The following is a 25,542-nucleotide window of genomic DNA, read 5'->3' on the forward strand; positions in this document are numbered from 1 at the left end:
TTGGATCTTGAATATCCGTGCGTTTGGTAAAACATTTTTTGTTCAAGAAAGTTTAACCAACTATGAATACTGCAATACACGTATACTTAATAAAAAAAATAAACAAGGAAGCTAGATATTAACATTATCAATTATACGATTTCTAGAGGATGAGCCATTTCCTATATAATTAAAACATATTTGTGAAAAAAAGTAAAAGTAGGTATATATAGAAGATACATATAAGTTTTTGTTTCATCAAGCGACGCGATAAATCCTCGTTTACCAACGCGGTAAGTATCGTTGGACTTCGGTTATATATCACCACAGGTTGCTATACAACAATATTTTATAGCTGTTTTAATAAATGTTTTTCTCGGTGAAAAGGCACCGATGTAGCAGCACCTTGAACATTGACGCATGACCGTGTTATATCGATGCTTGGCGTAAGACCATCTCAATGTACGTACAGGTGAATACACATACACACATAAACACAAAGTTACGATACAAATTTTTATTCACATATCAAACGCATTTACCGTAAACTTTTACGATGATTAAAAAAAATGCTTTGATTAATAACTATAGATAAGTTGCATGATGTATTTGGTGCGTTAAGTGTTTTTTCCCTCATTGTAGGAAATTGCAAATCGTATTAACGATTAATCTTATAGATTATAAACTACATAACATATTTAAAGTATATATATGTAAGAAATCGTCTTGTTAAGAGATTGATGAAACTTCACACATTAACAAATGATAATTATCACGATTTTTCTTAAAGAAAAAACCTTTTAAATTCAAGCTGGATGATAGAATTGTTCGCGAGATTAATTTGAGCGAATGCAATTTGACTTATTTCGTTTTGCAAAAAAAGGGATGCCATCCTAACGAAAAATAGTGCGCTACGCAGGTATATCCGTTAAACGACTCGTTAATTGTATTTTTTAGAGAAGAAGAAGAGGGAGAGAGGGGGGGCTTCCTGCGAGAGCTTTCGGTTCCTAATTTACCGACTCGACCGTTTGGTTTATAGGGGCCCTCGATGTAACGTTTATAGTATAACCGACACCACACCTCGTTAAATCAAAAGACTCTGGAATATGCTTATAGGCTATACGTCCCAATAAGAATTATAACCAAAGGAGAAAAGAGAGAGAAAGATAGAAAGATAGATAGGTAGAGTATATGCTATCTCACTTTATCTTTCTTTTTTTTCCTTGATCGAAACACTCGTTGGCTGCTAGACGACTAACCATCGGTGCAGTTATTTCACCCTGTTTTCATTTTATCATCTAACGAAGTATACAATTTATTTAGAAACGTTATTGGTGATTATTTTTATAATATTTCGACACATTTATATTTTCAGACTTATACAATTAATAAATATATTGTAAACAATGTTAGTATTGTTTGAAATAGGCTTGTATGATAAGACAAGTTCAAATTCACTCAGGTTTCGTGTTTGTTTCTATATTTGTGCCTTTTGTTATTTCAGAAACATCATTGGAGATTATTTTTATAATATTTCGACAAATTTACATTTCCAAACTTATACAGTTAATAATTACATTCTAAACAATGGTACTACTCTTCGAAATAGATTTTTATATTAAGACAAGTTCAAATACACTCAGGTTTCGTATTTAGTTCTACATTAATCACTTTTTTATCTCAGTAACATCACTGGTGATTATTTTTATAATATTTCGACACGTTTAATATTCTAAACAATGTTACTACTTTTTGAGATATGCTTGTATGATAAGACAAGTTCAAATTCACTCAAATTTCGTGTTTGTTTTCAATCTGTCACTTTTTTAACCTAAATATCCATAAATCTTATCTTGAACTAGACAAATACACCCTTCCCTCCACCTTTCTGTAGGAAAGTAATCGGAACCTTAAGAAAGTGTCGAAGCTTAGTGTTTTGTACTTTATTAGGTCACCCTGTACAGAAGTTCGCGGAACGAAGGTGGAGTTGGAGGAGTCAGCCCGAAGGAGAGACGGCGTTGGAAGTCGAAGGAAGTAGAAACAAAAAATAATAAAAAAAAAAAGGAAGAAATTTTGGCTGACTCGTAGAAGATGAGAGAGTGAGAGAGAGAGAGAAGAGAGAGCGTCAGCCATATGGACTTATCCGGGCAACGTAGTCCGAAAATAATAAATCTCAGAACGTGCTGCGGGATTATTAAAAGAGTCTCTCTCTCCCTGGTTCGTTCTCTACCTCCCCCTCCTCACTCCCTACGTTTGAAAAAGGGGGGAAAAGAGAAAGAGAAAGAGAGACCCATGTAGAAGAGAAACAAAACGCATTACCGTTTCTTAATGAAGCTGAGGGATACGAACGAGCTGAGCCAACGAACGAACTAACCCACAGGAACGAAAGAAAGAAAGAAAGAAAGAAAGAAAGAACGGTGCAAACAGTATCGTGTGTGGACGGGCACCGACGGAACGAAAAGGAACGAAGGAACACGGACAGACGGATACGGACACGGTGGACGGATAGACGGACGTACGGACGGACGGACGGACGGACGGGACGGGACGGACAAGTCGGATGAACCGACGTTCAGAACTAATTGGAGCCACGAGATGTTAAGAGAACGAAAGATGGAAAGAGAAAAAGAGAGAGATTGAATGAGAGAAAAAGAGAGAAAGAGAGAGAGATAGGTGTTCATGTGGACCTGGTGGACCTTTTACGAAAAAAAAAAATTAAAAAAAAAAAAAATAAAGAGAGACAAGGATGAGTATATGCGACGACGAACGAATATCCACATTAATGACCGGTGCTTCGTTCACCACCGGTCGTTCGTTTGCTTAACGATATTGCATCGGGACGCCTTACGCGTCACACATGAGTCGATGTACTTGCCAATACATTCATATATTATCTATATGTTCTTGCTTTTTTTATTTCATTTTCATTCCAATGGTTTGGTTTATTTCCTTTTATTTGTTGAAATTCTTTAACACGTTAATGTAGGAACGATAACGCGAGTATCACGTTTATTAATTATCATATCTTTCTTTAACATATGACAATATTCCAATTATATATTAATTATATTTAATTTTATATATATATATATATATATATATATATATATAATATCTATAAATTTTTATTTAAACACTAGATTTATGGATATTTTGTTAACTGGTATTTAAAAACTTACAAATATTGTTTGAATGAAGAAGTTGGTAGAAGGAAGGAATTAATATTTACGTATATTAAAAATCAACATATGTAGGTTTAAAAAATAATATTTAGGTTATGTATATAGCAAACAAATTTAAAATAAATCAAATTAGCTCACTCCAAAAATATTTCCTAAGATAAAATCTTAAATGTTTGTTTTTTGTCTTTTAATATGCATAGATACAATAATTAGGATATTATAATATTATAAAAGAAAATGAATAATAATGAAAAACTATAACGGCTTATTAAAAGTTGAAACTCTTCTATAGGGTGTTATTATTATTATCATTATTACAAAGTACTAGCTTGACACAAAAGCTTATGGTCTTTTGTGAGTCGGTATATTTACGTGGAAACGGTCTATGATAATATTTTAATACCTATTTTTAAGTGCTCGCAAATTATAGTCATTTTGGTGGGGTAGAAGGGTGAGGAGGGGGGTGAGGATCGGGTGGACTTACGACAAAAGTGGTATTAGCATGCTCCTACGATGAAATCTCGACTGATCTTTCTCTCTCTCTCATATCATTATCGAATTATTTCTCCTCCTTTTAAGATTCTAATCGAGCTAGAAAACGATTCTCGTCTAGGCGGCGCACGCCCACGATTTCGTCAATATTTTACGTCTCATAAGAATAGTATGGAACGGTAAATAGAAAAAAAATGAACATTTTTTTATGTCAAAATGTTGAAAATAAATCAACAAAGTAATTAATCTTCGTTTTAAAATGACATGTTCATATATATATATAGTTTTTTGTTGTTGTGAATATGTGTTCGATTGGTAATAGTAATCGGTCAGGAGGTCTCCTACTGAGAGAGTTGTTTCAGCACTTTAAAAACGTATATTCCTTCGATTTTCTAGTCGACTAAGCGTCGCTTGAAGTGCCCTTGTGCGTCTGGCAAAGCGTGCACTATCCTGTTACGCGATCTCTACCAGGCCGCAATCAAAATTCAAATCACACTTTTACAGCCGGGCATAAAATCAATATTCGTTCTCCGAGACGCGCGTCCTCCCTAAATTCCATCGAAAAACAAATCAATGTTTGATGGTAGTGGTGGTGGTAGTGGTTGCTTCCTCGGATTTAAAACCGGTATTATTATTTCAGAACAATTCGCGATACCAAAAAGGGATTACGTTGATTATCGTATTGTCAAAAATGAATATGAATGAATATTCATTTATATAGTAGATAAATAAAAAGATAAGTAAGAAAAAATAAAAAGGAAAACGGTAGAAAAGTAAGGTATACGTGTTGTTGAAGGTTATGTTGTTTTTTAATTGCTATAAATACGAATATATTTGCAAGGATGCTTAAAATGTTGATTTAATATAATTCTAAACTATTAAGTAAATTATAAATACCCATAAAATAATAAAACACAAAAAAATAGAAAAAGTAAGGTTTTGTCGTATGTTAATTGAAGTAATTGAATTGAAATATAGCACCATCTATTAGAAAACTTACAGTACTTAAAGACCTAGATAACCTACAAATAATAAATCTTTAAATTTGCGATAAAAAATATAAAATAAACGCGATAAAAACTATCCTATGTATTAAATTGGAAATAAAACACACAGAATTTATATATAAAAAGATATATAGTACATAAATAAAAAGATAAAAACATGAAGTAGGAAAAATAAAGCACAGAAGAAAAGTAAGCAAGCAAGCTATGTGTCATTGTAAGTTAAATCGTTTTTTTAATTGCCATTTATTCCAAAAAACTTAGAGGTTATATTGCATTCATTAAAAAAAAGAAATTTCAAAGAGCAATGAAGAAAAAAAAATACGAAAGACCAGCTGACCGAGGTCCGTCCGATATAACGGACGCGTACCTGTTGGCGCGTACCTGTCGGCTAACGAAAAAATAGTTCGCCGTCAGGTCGTGGTGCCGAGTCGAAAGTATAGCAAAACGAAGATAAAAAAGGTTGTTTAGGCATCCGGAATAGTGCCCTTATAAATGGTTTTTCTATATTGCCTCGCGTCTGGCTATACGCGTTGGACATGGACATGGGTTACCAGTTCATTTAAATAAGTTAAGGGTCTCGCTTAGTGCCTTAGCTGGTCCATTACAGCTGGGCAAAAGCGGCTAATTACCTGCCTGACGTGAGTTATAAACCCCCCTTCTTCTACAGAGACCAACCAACCAACAACCATCGCACCTCCTATATTTGAATATTTTTAAAACTATACCTCAATTTTTACTACGAAAATGCGATCCATTTTTACTACATTCCTTCTTTGTTTTTTGTTATAAACACCGATATATACGTGGAAATATCTTCTTGCATTAAACCCCTAAATGAAAATGTTTTATACGGATTTTTCTAAAATTTTGTCATAACTATATTTTTTTTTCAAACACACTTGAATATTACTTTAATTTGTTTCGTAGTAGAATGAGTTTACGAATCTTCAAATTTATTATTATATTTTTTTTATTTCTGTTTAACAAAAGGGATCGCGCGAGAAGTTAATTTCAACCACGAACTTGGAAGGGTGGGGAAGATAGGAAAAAAGGCGCGACAAAAAATGAGATTATGCTCGCTGATTATACAGCTTTAGTTTTTTACATCGGTCGAATAAAATGGCAATCTTCGTAGTAACAGAGAACACGAGGGATGTGAACACGATAAAGCAGTCTCTGACAGTTGAAATTTCGTAATAAACGATCGAGAAGGGCGGTACCTTTTGGACAGAAAATTAATCTAGTTTGTCATAACGTGGGCGGGTTAGTTCAAAGTGCCGCTAATGAGAAAAAGGTTGGACCCACGTCCTTCTTATTTGTCAATGGGATCATCGTACCCATGAATCACTGGGCCCAGGACGTTCCATCTTGGTCTGAGCAAAACGCGTAGGCAGAATTCATATCCGACAATCACCAACGACACTCGATTTTTAATCGGGTAATTTCACTTCCCCTCCCCTCACAACCCTTTTGCTTTACCCCAATCATTTTTTAGATGAAATTACTGTAATTTCTAATATCATAATCAAGAAATTAATGGAAAGGTAAACAATTTTCACGATGTTGTCTTTTTTACATTTTCTTTTATAATATTATAATTATTGTAATATTCGTACACCCCTCCACCCACAATCCCCTTCGAACGAACGAACTAAACGGCCCTACGGGACTAGTTAGCTTTGGTTAGTGGTCACGGAACGATGCGAACGACACCACCGACGGACGAGATAGACAGACACTAGGGCGGAGGGAGTCTATTTCATGGTTAATTTGACTAACTCGATTTCACCATCACCCATCGTCCCTGTTGCGATCAACTACTACTACAACTAGTAGTAGTACTACTACCATTACTAAAGCAATCGACCATGTGGGTCCTACCACTCTTAAAAAAGCTGTAGCATCAAGTTTAGATAGGGTGAACACGATGACCAACCAAACCACCCTATCCCTATTTTCTATCGGAACACGGTTCACGAATTTTTCCATTACAAGGGAAATCCTATACGGAGGAGTTTATCAGACCTTCAAACCTTACCGTGTTTATATCTATTTTCCAACGATTAAACGAAAAAAAAAAAACCAAGTGAAAAGACAAACTTCGTAGAGAAAAGTAAAACAAAAAATAGAAGATTTGAGCAAACGTAAGGGGTGTCAGTGCCAATGTAAGTTGAAATGAAATGTTCGTGAACAACAGCGTGACAAAACAACGCCGACAATTTTAGGCTTGTTCTTTCAAAGAGAAAAAAAACAGATGAATACGAAATAGTTTTTTGAAACTGTGAACCAAGGCATGGAAGAAACAAAACAGTAGCAGTATCAGCAAAAACGAAGTGCAAGCAGTGCAGCACTTTTCTGACAAACCTAACCGGGCCATCGTCGTCGTCGTCGTCGTCGTCGTCGTCGTCGTCGTCGTCGTCGTAGTCATCGTCAACGTCGTGTCCGTCGTATCTCCTCGACTCCTCTTGCCTAACAAAAGGAAACATTTTGCTCCTAGAGGAAAAATCTCTGGAAAAAAGTTGGAAGAGCAAATATTAGTTGAACACTGGACTAGTCATTATTTCTCTTTGTGCTCGCAAATGCTACTCGCTACGGTGTCTTCCGCAAAAGGGCAGAACAAAGGACCGTGTCATCGTATACTCCCAACCAGCCAACCAACCCCCTTACTCTTTTCCTAACCCACCACCACCAGCACCACCACCCCACTCACTTTTCCTACTCCTCCTAGCGTTTCACCATTCCAACAACCGTCTGCATCCCTCTCCTTAGTCTCCTCCTTCTTTTCTTCTTCCTCCTACTACTACGTTGCTTCCACCACCGCCATGCTGTCCTTCTCTTTCTCCTTTTTTTCTTTTTTTTTATGCTCAAGTCTTAATTACTGAAAGCACAGAACGGGTTAAAGACTAAAACATAAGCCAACGTTGCTTGACTGATCACGGACCGTCTCGTCTGACGTTCCGTGCCAAATGAAAACGGTAAAAGAAAAAATTATTATCTTCGAAGAAAATTTTGAAACATTGCAAAAAGGATTGAACGAAAAATGATATCAAATAAAATAAAGGGGGTGTAGAAATTTATCGATTTGTTGGAATATCTACGAATCCTTTTTTCTAATATATATACATATGATATTTAAAAGAAGGTATATACAATTTCAAATAAGGAACCCTGTCTATTATTTGATGGCATTAAAATTAAATTGTATTTTGTTTAAGTATGAAGAATTAATTATAACAAAAGGGGGTAGGTATTAGCAATATTTCTACTCAAAAAATAATAATTGAATCCTTTCCTCTAAATATAATATTTAATATAAGCGAAATGATATTATTTCAAATAACAAACCTTACCTATTATTTGACCACTCGATTAAATTGCTTCTCTTTTAAATACCAAGAATATTAAATCATTATAAAAGGGTTGTAAAGTAGAAAAAAAAGTTAATGGTTGACGCGTGAATGTTATGATATGATGTGATGGTGTGGTAGTAACATCGAGAATGACAAAACGACGATTTTGTTAGTAGTGGTACTACTAACCACTCAAATTTATCTTCTACATTATGCAAGAATGTGTCGCTCGACACGTTTGGTACCCAAAGCTTGCTCGTTCTCGTTCGTTTGTATGGACAAAGTACTCTGGCACCCTTTGTATCTAAAGGGGCGTGACAATAGAACTTGTTCATTCTTCCTCCCACCTTTCCCCTCACCCTTTCTCTATCTTTTTCTCTCTTTACTCTCATTGTCACTGGATTAACCAACGTTTTCATAATGTATCGTAAAAGTACTCCCGCTATCCTCATGCTCGACCAAACATCAACGATCTATACTTTATTTAAAGCCACTCTCTTTCTCTCTTTCTGTTTCTCTTTCTCTCGTAACCACTGCTCGTTCAGCTCGCACGCTCACGATGTAACCAATCTGGATATCGCAAATTGCTCAAACACGCGCGTCGGGCTTTACGCAAGGAAAAGGGCCACTAGTCACGCGAGTCTGGAATCAACAGTGTTTGGAATAAAGCACGAAGTACTTCATTCTTTTCTATCTTATTTTATTTACTTTTAACATTTTTATTATTATTTTTATTATTATTATTTTTAATTCCCTAATATATTTATATTTTTATTTAATATCATTATCACATCTTTACTTCGATAAATTTATAAAAAACAAAGTTATTTCAATACACCAATCTACGTATAAAATATTATTGTATATTATATTATATTATATTTTAGAAGAAAAAGAAGATATATCTAATAAAAATAAATAAATATATAATATAATATACAATAATATAATATATGATAATAAATATATATATATATATATATTGAAAACAACAGTTGAAGAGAGATGCAAATAGACAAAAAAGTTCGATTATATACGCTCGAAACGTTTCCGAGGTCGTAACACTGGAGAGAGAGAGAAAGAGAGAGGAGGAACTCCTTGATCCCAGCTCGGGAACATTTCCAACCAAAATGAAATCGAAATGCAATTTGTCGTCCCCGGCTATGCGACGACTGCTACCCTCTGCTTACACCCCCTCACTCTCTACATGACCCCCCTTCTCCCTTTTCCTTTCGTTACTCGTTGCTTCACGTACTACTCTCTCTCTCTCTCTCTTTCTCTCTCTCTCTCACACACACACTGTTGATGGTGGTACTAGTGGTGGTAGTGGTGGTGGTTCAGTAATCGTAACATCTCCCTCTTGCAAAAACCATCACGCGATTACGCTAATTCGGGTATCATTTATTTTTCGTTCACCCTTCCTCATTTTCGTATCTCTCTCTCTTACTCTTTCTCTCTTTTACTTTAACTAATTTTCTATCTTTTTCCTCCCCATTACTCTGATATATTGTGCAAACGAAGTACGTTGTCGTACGTGTTCGAAGAGATCGAAAAGACCGTGCTCGTACTTTGAAGTAGTGAACAGGGTTTTATTTTTTTGATGTACCCACCAACTGTTCCTGCCCATGCAAAACAGAGTATAGTGAATCATCCATTAAGCATGCCAGTTTAAAAATGACGACTATGACGACAGTGAAGACTCTACAAGTACGTAACGAATAAACGAATAACATTTCGTTTTATCGTGCCAATAAACGTAACCTGTAAATATTTTCCTTACGAATTCGACTAATCGCTGTGTGACAAAATAAAAAAAAAATAAAAAAAAAAACAAGAAAGAAAAACAAAATCGGCAAATATTTTTCCCCAATTTAAACTACAATGTTTGCACTAGTAGCCTGTGTGCTTGATATTTTGACTCTGAATCGATCGTTTCGTTGTTGGATGTAACAAACCATGCAAAGTTTTATACAAGTTAAAAATTAATAAAAAAGGTTTAATTATTATTGATATTGCTATTATTGTTTATATAAATATGATAATGGTATCATTGGTTTAATATTTATTGTATATTGTGTGGTTTGTTTTAACTTGAATTGTTTTTTCTTAAATACGATTTAGATGGTTACAGGTGATTACTAATAATTAATAATGGTTTTATATAAATAATAATAATATATATTTATTATTATTATATATAAATATAATAATGGTTTTTAAAAATAATAATCATTGCTTTAATATATATATATATATATATATATATATATATATACAGTGGGTGTAAAAAGTATTCGTACACCGATCAATTTGAAATAAAATATTGTGAAATTATAGTTTAAATTTCCTTTTGATATACATAAGATATCTTTTACGATATACATAAACGAAACTATCTAAAAGAGAAGAAGAAGAAGAAAGATGAAGAAAGAAGAAGAAGAAAAAGAAAAAAATGAGAGAAGGAAAAAGTCGAGAGACTCTCGAAGAAGACAAATAAGCAATGAACACGAAAGCAGTGCTGAATACGTCAAGAGGGAAAGAGGGTGGGAGTAAGGGGGCCTACAAAACACGCGTGCACACGTGCGCGTGCGCCAACCACCAATGAAATATAGACGGACAAGCTTGTTGTATTCCTACACCCCTCAAACCCAACCTGTCCCCCCACCAACCCCCGATGTTTTTCTCGTAGCTTTGTTTATTCGCGGTGACACGAAGAGGAATCTTTTTCTCCTCATAGTCGTCGTTGTCGTCGAATTTTGGATGCGTGGGAGCAAAGTATTAATTCTCGAACATATATATACTACTCTCGTGGTTATAACAGCACCCTTTGTTATTTCAACGAGAAAAGACACGACCAGCTACTCGGCTTTGCCACGTGACTAGATCATACTTTATTGGAAAATGTGCAAATACTTTGCCATTTCATCCCTTTACACCACCCCCCGTCTCTCTCTTTATCCTTTTCCATTTAATCTTTCCATACTCCCTCACCCAGTCTTCTTCGTTTTACCGAACTAAAGATTATTCGTTTTTGCGGTTGGTCCAATCGTTGAAATAATGAATTCCAAAAACTATATGTAGCAGATATAATACGAAATGATTTTTCTTTTCCCATAGATTCTTTATGGGAATTGTTGATTTAATATAAAACATTCGATAGAATGTTTTTTCTCGATGAATTATTATTCATTCGGAACTGGAAAATTCATTGCCGCAAATACACAAATCCTGCCAGTGTTCCCATCCCTGAGTTTAATCCCATCCATTCGCAGTCTTCGTAGCCCATTTCTTTAAGATCCCGAAATAATATTGTCCTCCCATCTACGTCTCGGTCTACCCAGTGGTCTTTTCCCGTTCGGTATACCGACCAGTATTTTATGCACCATTCGATCCTCCCCCATGCACGCCACGTGATCTGTCCATCTTAATCGGCGTGATTTTACGACATTAATGATGTCCGGTTTGTTGTACAGTCGGTGTACTTCCACTATGGAGTTTTCTCTATTCACCCGTTTCCTCATCGTGTTTTGCACCGAACATTTTACGAACAACTTTATTTTCAAAAACCCCTCAATTTCTTTTCGTCCCGTAACGTAAGTGACCACGTTTTGCTACCATAAAGAACTACCGGTAGGATGATTGTCCTGCATATCCTGATTTGGAAGTGCCTACTTAGCAATCGCGAGCTGAGTTCGTCTGTTCTCGATGAATACGATAATTTAATTTTACGTGTGAGAACGAAATGTGTGCATTAAAAAAGAAATAATAAAACGATATTTGTTGTGTGTCGCGTACTATCATCTTTAAACATTTTAGAACAAACTAGAGAAGAAATCTCCCATTCATTTGACGCCGTGTGTCACTCGGGTAAAGATAATATTGCAGAGAAACGAGTTAGTTTAAATCAGGTTTTAGTCATGGCAAAGTTATATTCGAGACAAGTACGTTGCAACGACGTTCAACAACGTCATAGTAGGTAAATCTGTGTGTGCGTTAGTCGGGAGAGGGGTGGGGGATCTTTCCTTTGGCAAAGGCATAGGTAAAACTAGAGGAACTCAGGGTAACAGGGGCATAATCCAATAGGAGCCTACCTAAACTCGTTTCCGTTATCCCAACGTCGTCATGATATAGACCTTTTACATTTCCTGTCCGTGGCTATATGATTTCCGGGGACTGAACACATCCCACCAACGTGAATATTAAGGGGGGAACAAGTAAATATAGTTTTCGATACCATGACATACTGTGTCTAACATGTATCATAGATTAACTTGCCCTATTTTAGTTCCATTTTTTTGTTTCCTTTTGGTTTTTTTATATGTTTCTGTTTTTTTTTCTACCAATAACAGTTCTAGTTCTAGCTAGTAGTTTTCTACAACGACTTAACGGATAGAATCCCCCTCGTCTCACCCCCTATACACAAGAATCATGGTTAATTTGTTTCACTGACAGAGTAATGTTTCTCATGTTCAACTTCGCTACGCATTTAGACGACGTAATTGATCAAACGGTATACTGCTATGGAGAAAATAAAATAGTAGAAAAGAAAATAGTAGAAAATAACTTTCTAGTATTTCTCTTTCTATCTTTATCTCTCTTGATAGTTTGTGCTTTTTTTAGTTTCTTTTTTCTTTCTCGAGGAATGCGTATCTCTTCATCCACGGTAGCATTTTGTAAAAAAATAAAAAGAAAAATCCTGTAAATCAATAAACTATCCTATATATATAATATAAAGTATATAAATTTAATTAAATAAATTTAATTATATTAATATAATTAAATGCAATATTAAATTAATATTAAATTATAATATTAATTTAATTATAATATTTTAATATTTAATTAATTATATTAATAATTAAATTTACATTATATAATAATTTTATTAAATTATATAATATATATAAATACTATAAGTGTTTTTTTTTCTATTTGTATTTATCGTAATTTGAATAGAGTTGAAAATCGATAAAAAAAAAAAGTAACAATAAAAAAACCTAACTTTTATTTCGTATTATCCTTTAACCCTTTGAGTATTCCGAACTTCATGTACACCTACACCCAACAAAAATTGAAAGAAGCTTATCATTCGCTTATCAATTTGTTTCTATCTTTCTTTACTTCGTAAAATTCTTTCTTTCTCTTCTTTTTTTTTTCTTTTTACTTTTTATTTTAAGTAAATTAATTTGCATTAGTAGAAGAAAAAAACTATCTCTTAACGATTGAAATTGTTACGTGAGCTTCGTGTACTCAAAAGGGTTAACTATGTAAATAAGAACAAAGACTTATATGTTAGGTAGATACAAGAAAAAGGGTTCTTTAAGTAACAAATGAACGTTGTGTTAGTTTGGTGAGAGAAAGCTTTCGTGATCGCGTGCGTGCATTACCTAACCTTCCCTTTCGACTCTTTTTCAATGTTACGCACGCGTAATCACGTAAACTCGTTCCTCCCATCTCTCTCTCTCTCGTTCTCTCTCTTACTCTCTCGCATGCGGAACGCGGATTGACCGTCACTAATTTAGCCCGATAATGACTGCAACCTCGGTGCTACGTATTAGTTATAAAAAAAAAAAAAATATAAAAAAAACAAGAAAGAGATGGGTGGAGAGAAGGTTGATCCGTATCGGACAAGTGGTTGGTCCGTTCAGCTTACGAAGGCGGAGAAGAAATCTTCTTGTTCGTCCTTCGATCGCGGAAGATGATAGTTTAAAGAAGTGATGATAATCGAGACAAGAAAAAAATAGAAAATAAAAAAAGCAATTATGAAAGTATTCAATGCTTTTTCCTTTTTTTTATATTTAATCTTCTTTACTTTGTAAATCCTATAACGATTCCCGTTTAATTACAAATAAGTAAATATATATATATTATATATATTGTGTGTATATATATTTACGATAAAAAGAGAAAATTCCTAGATAAACCGTTTTCTATCTGTCTAACGGTATCACGTGTTTCGCCCCGAGTGTTCTTACAAGATTCAAGATCATCGGAAGAGGAAACGGTTTTATATTAGAAGAAAACGTCGGATGATATCTCTTCTACGTACCTACTTGTAAAATATCATATATAAAATATATATTCATACTGCGCTTATTCAAACACGCATATAATTATTTAATTTATTAATATCGAATAATATGGTCTCGTTCATATTTCTTGTTTACAATTAAGTTGTAAAGAATATTTTAACCCTATTCGTGATCATCATTGCACACCCTGTGTGCAATCATATATTGAACTATTATCAGTTATTTTGAATAAAGTTGAAAAAAAAACGACAAAATTTAGCATTTTATTTGGTTGTCCGGAAAGTTCGTGAGGATTTTCGGTAGATGGCATAAATTTCTTTTGCTAAAAACTGCAAGGAGGAAATTTTGAGGTTATACTTAAAGATGGAGAAAGGGTTGTGGAACAGAGAATGGCACTTATATATAATTTAATAAAAATATGTATTATAATATAATAATATAATATATAATAAATATATAAATGCGTTGCATTTCAATCTTCAATTAAAATTGGCACGAACTTTACGTACAACTCAATAAAATTGGAAATATAATTAAAAAAAATAAAAAAAAACACAGAAGTAGGGATATTAAATTAGCGATAAAAAATACAAAATAAACGCGATAAAAACTAGCCTATCTAAATTGATAAAAAAAATTACACAAAATAAAAAGAAATTTCATTAAGATCTGTTGAGTAGTTTCGAACTTCATTGGAAACCAACAATGTGACACTGAATTTTTCTATATAAAGACATAGTCAATCGTTGAGGATATACAATCCATTCATCATAAACGTTGACTAGGTTCGTGTTAAACTTCCTCATCCTTTGGCAATTCTGGGTGCTATATCGGAAAACATATGAAGATCAAATATTTGAATACTCATAATGGGTAAGATGATAGTAGCAACTGGCTTGCAAAGGAAAATGAAATTCTCACGAGTCACGTTTAATAGCAGTACTAGTACTAGTATTAGTAGTAGTAGTATTACTAATAGTAGTAGTAGTAGCTCTCAATATTCATCGTATAAATATTCATGCGACATCCGACAGAAGCGAATCTGGATGTTCCGGATGTATTCACGGGGAGATAATACGTTTAAAACGTGGCGTCGGCTCTTCAATATCTTCTCGGTGAAAACCGTGTAATAATGCTCTAACCCAAGAGAGAGTGAGAGAGAGAAAGATTCACCTTGCCATCCTTGAAGCTGAGAAATAAGTTATAGTCCGATGCTAAAGGGTCTCCGGGCTATGATCTCGAATAAGGGAACGATTATAGTTCGATCCAAGATTATTCTAGACGATTCGATTAAAGTTTCGATCATCGATTATATTTTCGATCGATATTATTACTTTTACTTATTCTAATTTTAATTTTAATCTTGCATTTAACTTTATTACAGATTTTTAACACTAAACATACCATAACGGGTCAAATGACCCATTTTGAACTTTTGCATTGAAAATGCACGTATAATTTTATTGCGTTTGCACATTTGACTTCATGACTTTTTCTAAGTAATTAATGTAAAGTTATAAAAATTTTTTTGTTTTGTTTTGTTTTGTTTATTCTGAGTAATCTTTGTTGTATACCGATATCTACCACAACGGGTCATTTGACCCGGAGAGAATTTTTTGTTTTATGAGATTATCGAGTCATATTTGTAGTCAGTAAGTTGCACATTCTTCCAAAGACTGTTGCGTAAAGTAGTTCAACGAAAATAGCTCAGAATAATTTCAAGAAAATATCAAATTTTAGATTGAAAATAGCTTTTTAGTGTAAGAAAAAGTGGCAAAAATTGAAAGTCTTGGTAAGTACCTAGCTTATATTTTATTTTGATAGCTATAGTAATACAGGTCATTTTTTACCCAGAAAAATGTCGATGCAAACAAGACAGTACAAGTTCTTAGAGGATATAAATAATATTGGCGAAGAGTTTTCAGAAATTAGTGAAGATGAATTTTCTGAAAATGAAGATATATTGGTTGCAAATAAAAATGAGTTTGATTCTACAGATACTGACGATGAAGAGGAAAATATTGTGAATGTATGTAGTGGCCGAAAAAGAATAAGATTACTCTCAATTTCGGAAGAAAGTGAAGTAGAAATAAATGAACAAAATGTTGCGAATGATGGATCTGTTTGGCAACAAATGCAAGTAGGTGGCACACCTGGAAGAGCACCACTTCATAACATTTTCAGGCAAGAAGTAGGCCCAACAGTATATGCAAAACGTCATATAATGAAAGGTAAAGTTAGTACTGCATTTTCATTGATAATTGACCACCGGATTATGAACCATATAGGAACATGCACAATAGAAGAGGCAAAGAGAGTTTTAGGTTCCGATTAGAGTTTATCTAAAAAAAAAATTAGATGCATTTATTGCAATTTTATATGCTCGAGCTGCATATGGAGCAAATAATTTGAATATTTCCTTTTTGTGGAATAACATATGGGGGCCTAAATTTTTTTCTGAAACTATGAGCAGAAATAATTTTACCGAAATTCTTAGATTTATTCGTTTTGATAAAAAAAGTCAGCGGAGCCAACGTTTGAAAACAGATAAATTCGCTATGGTATCTGCAATTTGGAATATTTTCATTGAGAACAGCCAAAACTGTTACAAACCGGGTGAAAATATTACTATAGACGAACAGCTATTTCCGACTAAAGTACGATGTAGATTTACGCAATACATGCCTAACAAGCCGGATAAATTTGGAATCAAATTTTGGTTAGCATCGGACGTCGATAGCAAATACGTCATAAATGCACTTCCATATCTTGGAAAAGATGAATATAGGCCCTCTTCAGTACCACTCTCTGAATATGTTGTACTCAAACTCATTGAGCCATTTACGGGTTGCGGAAGAACTGTGACCACAGACAACTTCTTCACAAGCAAATCCCTAGCAACACAACTAGCCAAAAAAACTACGTTAGTTTGAACTATTCGGTCAAATAAAAGAGAATTACCACTAATTGCGAAGCAAAAAAAGATGATATGGAACGATTTTCATCGAAAATTTTTACAACAGATAAATGTACTACAAAATATAAGTCTTGCAGATGGCCTCTCCAAGTTTTTTTCAATATCCTTGATTTAGCTGGCATAAATGCCTGGATTTTGTACAAGCAAACGACAGGAGAAAATATCTCGAGACAAGATTTTTTACTCAAGCTAGCAGAAGAACTTGGCACCGATTTTCGAGAAGCCCGTGAACAACCAAAACAAGAAACAAATACGAAAGGATCGTTGCCTAAGTCTACTACAGATGCTTATAAACGTATGAGATGTCAAATAGGATACTGTAAAGAAAAAAAAACCAACAAAATTTGCTCTAAATGTAAAAAATATGTTTGCGGAAAATGTACAATGGACACACTTATATGTAAAAAATGCGATGAACTATGAATTAAAAATTTTTATTTTTTGCTTTTGTAATAGAAATGCTCAACATACTATTTTGTTTAATTATAATAAATTTAATTTATATTTTTATTTTCTTCCTAAAATCCATATTTCATACATTCAAGCATGAGACATAAAGTCGGGTCATTTGACCCGCTATGGTAGAAATAGGTATATATTAAGTCTTGGTATGATTAGTGTTAATTTATTGTTTAATATGTAATAATGTTATGATGGTGATGTTAATGAAGATGAAGTAATGAAAATGTTTAAAAACTTACCTGCCATGCGTTGGAGTCCAAAGCTAGGTAAGACATATTGTTGAAATCCTCCGTATTGTTGTTGTTTTTTTTCTTATCGTAATCAGGGATGGAAGTTTTTTCATTCGCTTATTGGCACTTTAATACTTCAACTATCTCACTCACGTCCTGAGACCATCGATTAGCGACATTTTCCCGTCGGTATATTCCAATTTTTCTCGATTGTCCTGAAACAAATTCAATCTTTTATTATCTGTTCTAAAATAATATTAACAAATATAATACAATATAATATATATCATTCGAATAATTAATTTAATAGGAAAAATTGAATTGCGATAATTGACAAAGGAATAAACGTGTGTGTTTCATCTTAAATTACTAAAAATAAACATGAGTATAACATATTATTAAGTTTACGTGGTTTAACTTTGGATAATAAAAAAAATAACACCATGAATATAAAAAAAATTACAATAATTTAATAGATAAATCGTATTTTGATCATTGACAAAGACATATACCTGTGTTTCATCTTAAATAATCAAAAATAAACATAAGTATAACACATTATAAATTTTATGTTGTTTAACTTTGAATAATAAAAAAAAATAACACCATAACGATAAAAAAAAAACCATGAATACCAAGCAATACATAAAACATAATCGTAACCGCGAAAAGAAAATTGAATTGTAAGAAAAAACTTTTCATAAGTAAAAAAATACGATCCGGAAACCTTCGAATGGTTACAGAAAATGACAGAGGGGATTAGAAGAGATGAAGAGGGGGGACAGGAAGGAACAAATTTGGCAAAATGAAGAAAGAGAGATAAGACGTCGTTTTAGAGGAAAATAAAAAGTAAAAGAATGAGTGTGAGGGAGAGAGAGAGAGAGAGAAAATGAGTGATGGTAGCGTTGATGAACGACGACGATGAGGAAAGGGGTGAGTGAGGTGAGGGAAGGTAGAAGACGAGTAAAAAAAAATAAAAAAAAATAAAAAAAAAGGTGAATCTTCATCGTAGTCGTCGTCATCGTCGTCGTCGTCGTCGTCGTCGTAGTCGTCGTAGTCGTCGTAGTCGTCGTCCCGAATCCCTCGGGCGTCGCGTCAACGGATCCAGAACTTAGTTAAGCAAAGTTAAATACGGCTCCCAGAGGTGCTACACGGGCCGTTCTTTAATTCCAAACACTTTCACAAAACGAAAAGATACCCACGAGAGGAAAGAAGAGAAGAATACGAAGAGAACGAAGAGAAGAAACACATTCTGGACTTACACGTCACGATTATTATTATTATTATTATTATTTTTATAATTATTTTATTATTATATTCGTTCTTTTACTTCTACTTCTTCTTCTTCTTCTTCTTCTTCTTATTTTTTTTTTTTTAATTTTTTTTCCATACCAATTTCAATTTTTTGTTTTGTGTTTTTTTTAAATTATATTTTTGTTCATCTTTTATTATTTTTTTCGAAATATAATTATTATCTTTTTTTTATTCCTAAATGTTTATTGGAGAAATTTGAAAAAAGAGAAAAGGAACTTCTTTGAATTTCAACTCCAAACTCTCCCAGCAAACCCTCCCCTTCCCGTTCGATTATATCGCGCGCCATTTTTTCTTTTTTTTTTTTTGGTTTCAATTACGCGGGAGGAAATGAAAGAAAAATATATTCTGTGATTTTCTTGAATGTTCGTTCGTTCTTTCGTGATCGAAAACGTACTTTGTGATTTTTTCATTTTTTGGGCCTGTTTTATTAGAATTTCTTTTAATTATAAATTGTTTGGTAAAGTGAAGATAGTATACTATATTAAGAAGTTGTACGACAATATGGCGGTACTTTAAACTACAGTGATATCTTTGCACACATTTTTCCAGGTAACACGAATTTTTGTGATTTATTAAAAAGTATTAAGAAGAAATAAAAAGAATTATATAAAAATATAATATAAATTATATAAATTATATAAGAAATTATAAATTATATAATTTCCAATGTTGTCAAAACAATTTTTGTAACACAATTATTAAGATTAATATCTAAAACTACACTGTTTATCGAATTAAACAAAAATTAAACAAAAATTTCATTAACTTCTGTATTTTCATAAACGCGTAATTAAACATTTTAAATTACGATGATATATCGAAAAACAAACAACAACAATTTAACGAAACAAATTAAATCAAATAAATATACGTAGTATCAATAATTACTTCGATTAATACAAATTTGAATTATGTGTTTTTGTTGTTTTCATTTTTTTATTATTTTGCACACGATCTCACACACATGATAAATACTAAAATATTCGCGACGATTAAAACGACGATAACAGGGTTCTATGAAATCTGACACGAGTATTATAAATCAAACGTTTTAACAATGAAGTAGTAACGTATCATTACTCTCAAATAATACAAATGTAAATAAATCAAAATAAACAGACGCGAGAGTTGTTGTGTTAAACTCGTGCAAAAACGAGGAGAGAACAGATAAAGAAAACGATTTTATAATACTTCTCTCTTCACACTCAATGACTTTCATAAATTCACTATAGAAATGAGATGTTAATCTCACGGTACTTTGTCACTTATCTCACACAGATACACACACACAAATGTACACACTCTCTAATCACATTAAATGAACGAAAAAATAAAATATGAAACATCGAATGTTGTGTTCACGTATTTTCGATTCGATATTTTAAAAAAAATTGTAACGCGAATTAATTTTAACTCACCTTGTAATTTCACTTGTGTTTTTCTTCTTCTCTCGTAAAAACAAAAAACAAAAATTTCACGAGAATTAATTACAAAATAAACAATAAAATAAATCAATGCACGCATAGGTATATTAATGTGTATATTTTATGTGCGTACGTTTTCACAATAAAGAAGTAAGAAAAAAGATCATGTAAACTAATTTTAGATTGAGAATAGTAGTATGGTTGCGTTTAGGTGAACCGAACGTGTGTTTTTCGATGAAGTTTAGTTGAAATTAAACCCTAGTCCACCGACGGTGAATGAAAAAAAGTACAAACAAAAAAACCTTTTCCCTCTCTCTTACTTTCTTGCTCCCAGATTCTCTTTTCGATCAGGTGGTAAAAGGAATAATAATAATAATAATTAAAAAAAAACATAAAAAAAGAAAAACAAAAAAGGAGCAACAAAAACCGATGCGTTTTAGTTCGTTTGTAAAAGCTCGCACATTCACGACGCGCGGTGGCTGCTGTTCTCTCTCTGTGGCTGATTGTGAGAGAGAAAAAGAACAAGGCATGCACACTAACACACTAACGCACTTGCGCGCGCGCGCACGACTTCTCTCCTTCTCCTTGCAAAAGAGAGAGAGAGAGAGAGAGAGAGAAAGAGAGAAACGTAAACGAGTATCCTCTTAACCCCAATATCTTCGAGACAGATTTAATTTCGATTGATTCTAAATTCAATCGGGTTCATCTTATTTTATTTTTTTTTTATACAAAAATTATTTGTTGGTTTGTCCATTTGTCTGCCAATTTGTCTGTTATCTCTCTCTCTTTCTCATTTGTTTTTCTTTTTTTCTTTTGTTTACGAACCTCTCTTTAACCCTTTCTCTTCTCATAGAGCAGATTTCAAAATCACCCACACCACCCACCAGTGATTCCTCGTTTCGTCTTTTTGTTCTGTTTTATGTTTTTTTTTTTAATTATTTTTTGGTTCTTTAACACGTCTAGATTTAGTAGTAGTAGTAGTAACACACTCTCATTTTCTTTTACGAAAATGTTCTTGTTCTTGTCGTTGTGTTGTTGTTTTTTTTAATTCCCTCGACGAATGAATTTAAATTCGACGATACAAATAAGAGTAACTTGAGAACTCTTTATCAACGATAGAAATAGTTTTTAAAATGGCTATGTTCACTATCAATGTAACCAACAACAACAAAAAATTCGTCAATTCTCAACGAATTGGAGTCAATCAAAAAGAGAAACACGGTGGTGGTTAAAACAACTATTAATAGGATATTTTGATAAGATAATACAAAAACGGAATAAAACAAATACGTAAATGAAAATGAAGAAGACAAACGATAGGATACGGAAGAAAAGGAAGAACAAGTAGAAAAAGAAGAAAAAGAAGAAGAAGAGGAGGAAGAAGAAGAAGAAGAAGAAGAAGAAGAAGAAGAAGAGAAAGGAAACGAATTTCATAAGTCGTATTCTCTTCCCGTTGGTGTATGTAGCACCGCACGTGGCGCGTCGCGACGTCGCACTGCGCTCGAGGCAAGAGAGGCGCCGCGACGCTTTCCCCTCTCATCCTCCTGCCCCTTTACCACCTCCTTTTCCTCCCCGTTTACCTCCTCTTCTTCTTCTTCTACCTAGTGTTAGTAGTAGTAGTCGTTGTCGTTGTCGTTGTCGACGTCGTCGTCGCCACGACCATCACCACCACCATCAACCACAACTACCACCACCACCAGCAACGGATTCATCTGAGCGACTATGCGCGGCCCCCCCTGTCGGGGGTGTGGTGCCTCCGCCTCCAGTCGGCAACGCGACCGACCCTGCGCGTCCGTAGTTCCTCTGCATGCCCTTTCTGCGTGCCTTGCCCAAGCGCCTACCACCGCTAGAAAGGGATAGCGCTATAAACCAGGAGGAGACGAGGAGAACCAAACCCAACCTAATGCGACCATGCTACTACTATACGAATATACTACACATATATTTGTGTGTGTCTATGAGGGGGGAGGAACATGCATAGAACCATACGTACAAGTATGTGCATATAAGTACACACCCCTGATACATATTTACCAGTATATATGCATATGTATATGTATACACAGGTGTATATATATAGACAGAAACTTACGCATACATCTACATTGTAAATACCCATAGATAAACCTATACACACATGAGAGACAGAGAGAGAGAGAGAGAGACACGCGAGCGAATAGCTAGCTCCCTTCTTGAACCAACCCCTCCTCAAACCCCACTTCAGCCCTCTCACAGATACGACATACTCTGCGCATGACCAATCGATGTTCCCCTCTCTCTCTTCTCTTCACTTCTCTTCTCTTCTCTTCTCTTCTCTTCACGACCGATCCAATCGAGACATAGGTAGGGGTAACTGAGGAGAGGATAGTACGTTGAGTAAAACGCGCCACCACGGTAACTACACAGCACCCGTCATCGTCGTTGTCCTCGTCGTCCAACGTTGTCGACGTCGTTTCATCCATTCCTTCATCCTATTTTCCCCTCTCCAGATTCCCTAAGAAAGATCCAAGATGAAGAAGACGAAGAAGGCTAAGGGTGGAGCAAGCCAGCAACAGAAACAGCAACAGCAGCAGAAACATCCATCCGTCAGGGATGTGCCAAGACACGAGTGCGCTTCTGTTTTCCAACCCCGCTTTTCGCGCCCACCTTTTTATACCCCCCTCCCCACTCTTTTTATATCTTCTTTATTCTTGCTTTTCTTCTTCGAACGCTTTCATTTTCTACCAAAACCTCTTTTGGGAATTCACATGGGAATATCTAACGTTTTCTCATCTATCCCGTTAAATCTGTTCGTCATCTGAACTTTGTCGTCATTTATTGAATTCTATTTTACATTCATAGTGTTTCCTATCCTTTTGTATACTTTATCATCGATTTAATATATTTTATAACCATAATGTTCTTATTTATTATCTATCTTATTTAATTTACTGATAATCCTAAAGATGATCTTTTATCGGGGTACTTAAAAAATATAAAAAAAAACTGTAATTTAATAACTAGTTTTAGTAGCAACATATATATGTATACCGATATCGACTAGCAAAGTGAAGCTATATCGACTAATTTGTCAACAAACCAAAGCCCCCTCCCCGTTCGCTTTAATCATCCTCGATGCCGAAACTGCAACCCTTTTGGGTTGACGATCGAATCGATCGTATACTATTACCAGAAAGTTTCATAGCCGACATTGACTTGTGGCAGCCATCACGCTTTTGTAACCATCCTCTTTTATCGAAAGTACTAACTCAAAAGAGAGAGAGAGAAATATCGAAGCATCCATTTTCTTAGCAAGAAAATATACAACCTACCACGCCTATGTTAAAATCGTGACTCAATCGAGAAGCAGGAAGCACCGGTGTTATATTAACGCCCAAGAAAAAGCCAAAACGACCCTTCGGGGTATATCATCCATGTTGCTGCTTCGTGAATCACTGATCAGGACAAGAAGAAATGGGAAGGAGTAAGAAATGGGCGAGAATGGGAAGATCGACAAACGACGAACCCCCACTCCACCCCACTACCATGTTGTACAATTAACGAGGCGGGCCCGATACGCTTAGGGTCGGCTTAGGGTCGAGAAATGAAGGAAAGAGTAAGGAGAGTTCTACAACGAGTCCTCTTCGTCCTCGTCGTTTTACTCGTGGTATACCCAAGATCTAACAAGAATATCCGATAATATCCTGACTGCTGCAATTGCAACGTGCATCGAAAATATAATAGTACTCCTAGCGATTTGATTTTATTATATTCTTCTTATTATTTCTTAGAAAATGATTTTAAAAGAGTAAAAAAGGAAGGGATTAATTCTCAAAGTATTTCAGTATCCAACGATTGCTTGTGTTCTGATTTGCTATAAAGAAATATCTTTATCTGATAGGATGATGTAGAAAGTTGGGTCAATTAATTTGTATCGTTTATTAAAGTTGAATATCATTAAGATACTTTTATAATTTGAATAAAAAGTGATCTTTCAAGAACTTGTTATAAAAGTATTCGACCAATCTTAATTGATATTTTCTTTGCGATAATGTATAAAAGGTTATATATACTACGATTGAACAATAACCATAGTTCAATCTCTCTCTCGTCTTATGGAAAAATATTATTACTCGGTTCGTAAGCCAAGCTTTACACGGTTAACAGTGAAGTTGGCAGGTAAGAAAATCCATCGGTAATCTACTTTGTTCCAGGGCACGTCACGTTATAACGCGTTAAACTCGCTTGTGTGATGCAATTTAACTACTACATTATTACCATCCATCCAGCACCAAAGTTAAGCCGATGTAAGTTCGAAATTACCAGTTAAATTGCATATATCCTCCTATGCAAGTGCCCGAGAGCGCCGTGTAATCTAGCCCATGTGTTTGTCTATCGGTAGGAGGTAGTCACGCGCATATAACCCGAGTGGGCTCCTCCTCCATCATCGAGAGATGGTCACAAGGACCATCTTACCCTAATTACCTAATAATCCGATGCGATGACCTAACTTTGGCCTTGTCTCTAAGTGGTTTCCACCTAGCGACGACGTTATATGGATCGATGGTGTCTATAACTCCATACTACTACCACTACTAGACAAGATTCGATATCTCTCTTCGCGCTTAAGGAAATTGCAATTTGCTTCACCTACAATCCATTTGCTCTTGATTGCCTTTGTTAACTCTATTAAAATAAATTCTGATTTTCTTACCTTCTAGCGATAAAAAAAAAGTAACCAAAACCATCGAACGACGATGATGCCTGGTTGGCAGCTTTTAAAAAATAATCCAAAACACAAGGTTCACATTTTTCATTCTTTTATTATACTAAATCCTAAACAATAATATTTTTCTTTTATAATAATAATAAAGTAACTTGACAAATAACTTTACGCTATTTTTTGTGTACCATTATCAAACACGTTTTCACGTTATACTTTCCCACCCACGAAATACTTATTCGGTTTACATAGAAAGTTTTTAACTTGAATAAGATGAATGGGGTTCCACTCTATCGACGAAATCCTTCTTCGATCATACCTTTAGCGCATCGGTAAATAGATCCCTTACAACCTAAAGATCGATACCGATCCCCCTATTGATCTTGAGGAC

General features: G+C 34.3%; 1 protein-coding gene across 4 annotated transcripts in view; it reads right to left on the reverse strand.

Moving 5' to 3' along the window:
* Positions 1–21,950, reverse strand: part of TfAP-2 (transcription factor AP-2) — a 203,144-nt gene extending 181,194 nt beyond the window's left edge. For 2 of the 4 annotated variants that reach the window (XM_089178414.1, XM_089178415.1), the window contains exons 1-2: positions 21,275–21,950; positions 17,721–17,926 (exon numbers count right to left, since the gene is read on the reverse strand). Coding sequence is in view for 1 of the 4 variants with exons in the window: in XM_089178417.1 (XP_089034543.1) it covers positions 17,721–17,756 (36 nt within the window). In the remaining 3 variants the exon portion in view is untranslated. Of the gene's footprint in view, positions 1–17,720; positions 17,927–20,443; positions 20,470–21,274 lie in introns of all 4 variants that reach the window. The other 2 variants (XM_089178416.1, XM_089178417.1) reach the window with 2 other exon arrangements.
* Between the last annotated feature and the right edge of the window lie 3,592 nt (positions 21,951–25,542).

Source organism: Polistes dominula, unplaced genomic scaffold, assembly GCF_049000335.1.
Source record: "Polistes dominula isolate Pdom_NZ unplaced genomic scaffold, Pdom_raw_medaka contig_77, whole genome shotgun sequence".
Lineage (NCBI taxonomy): Eukaryota > Metazoa > Arthropoda > Insecta > Hymenoptera > Vespidae > Polistes > Polistes dominula.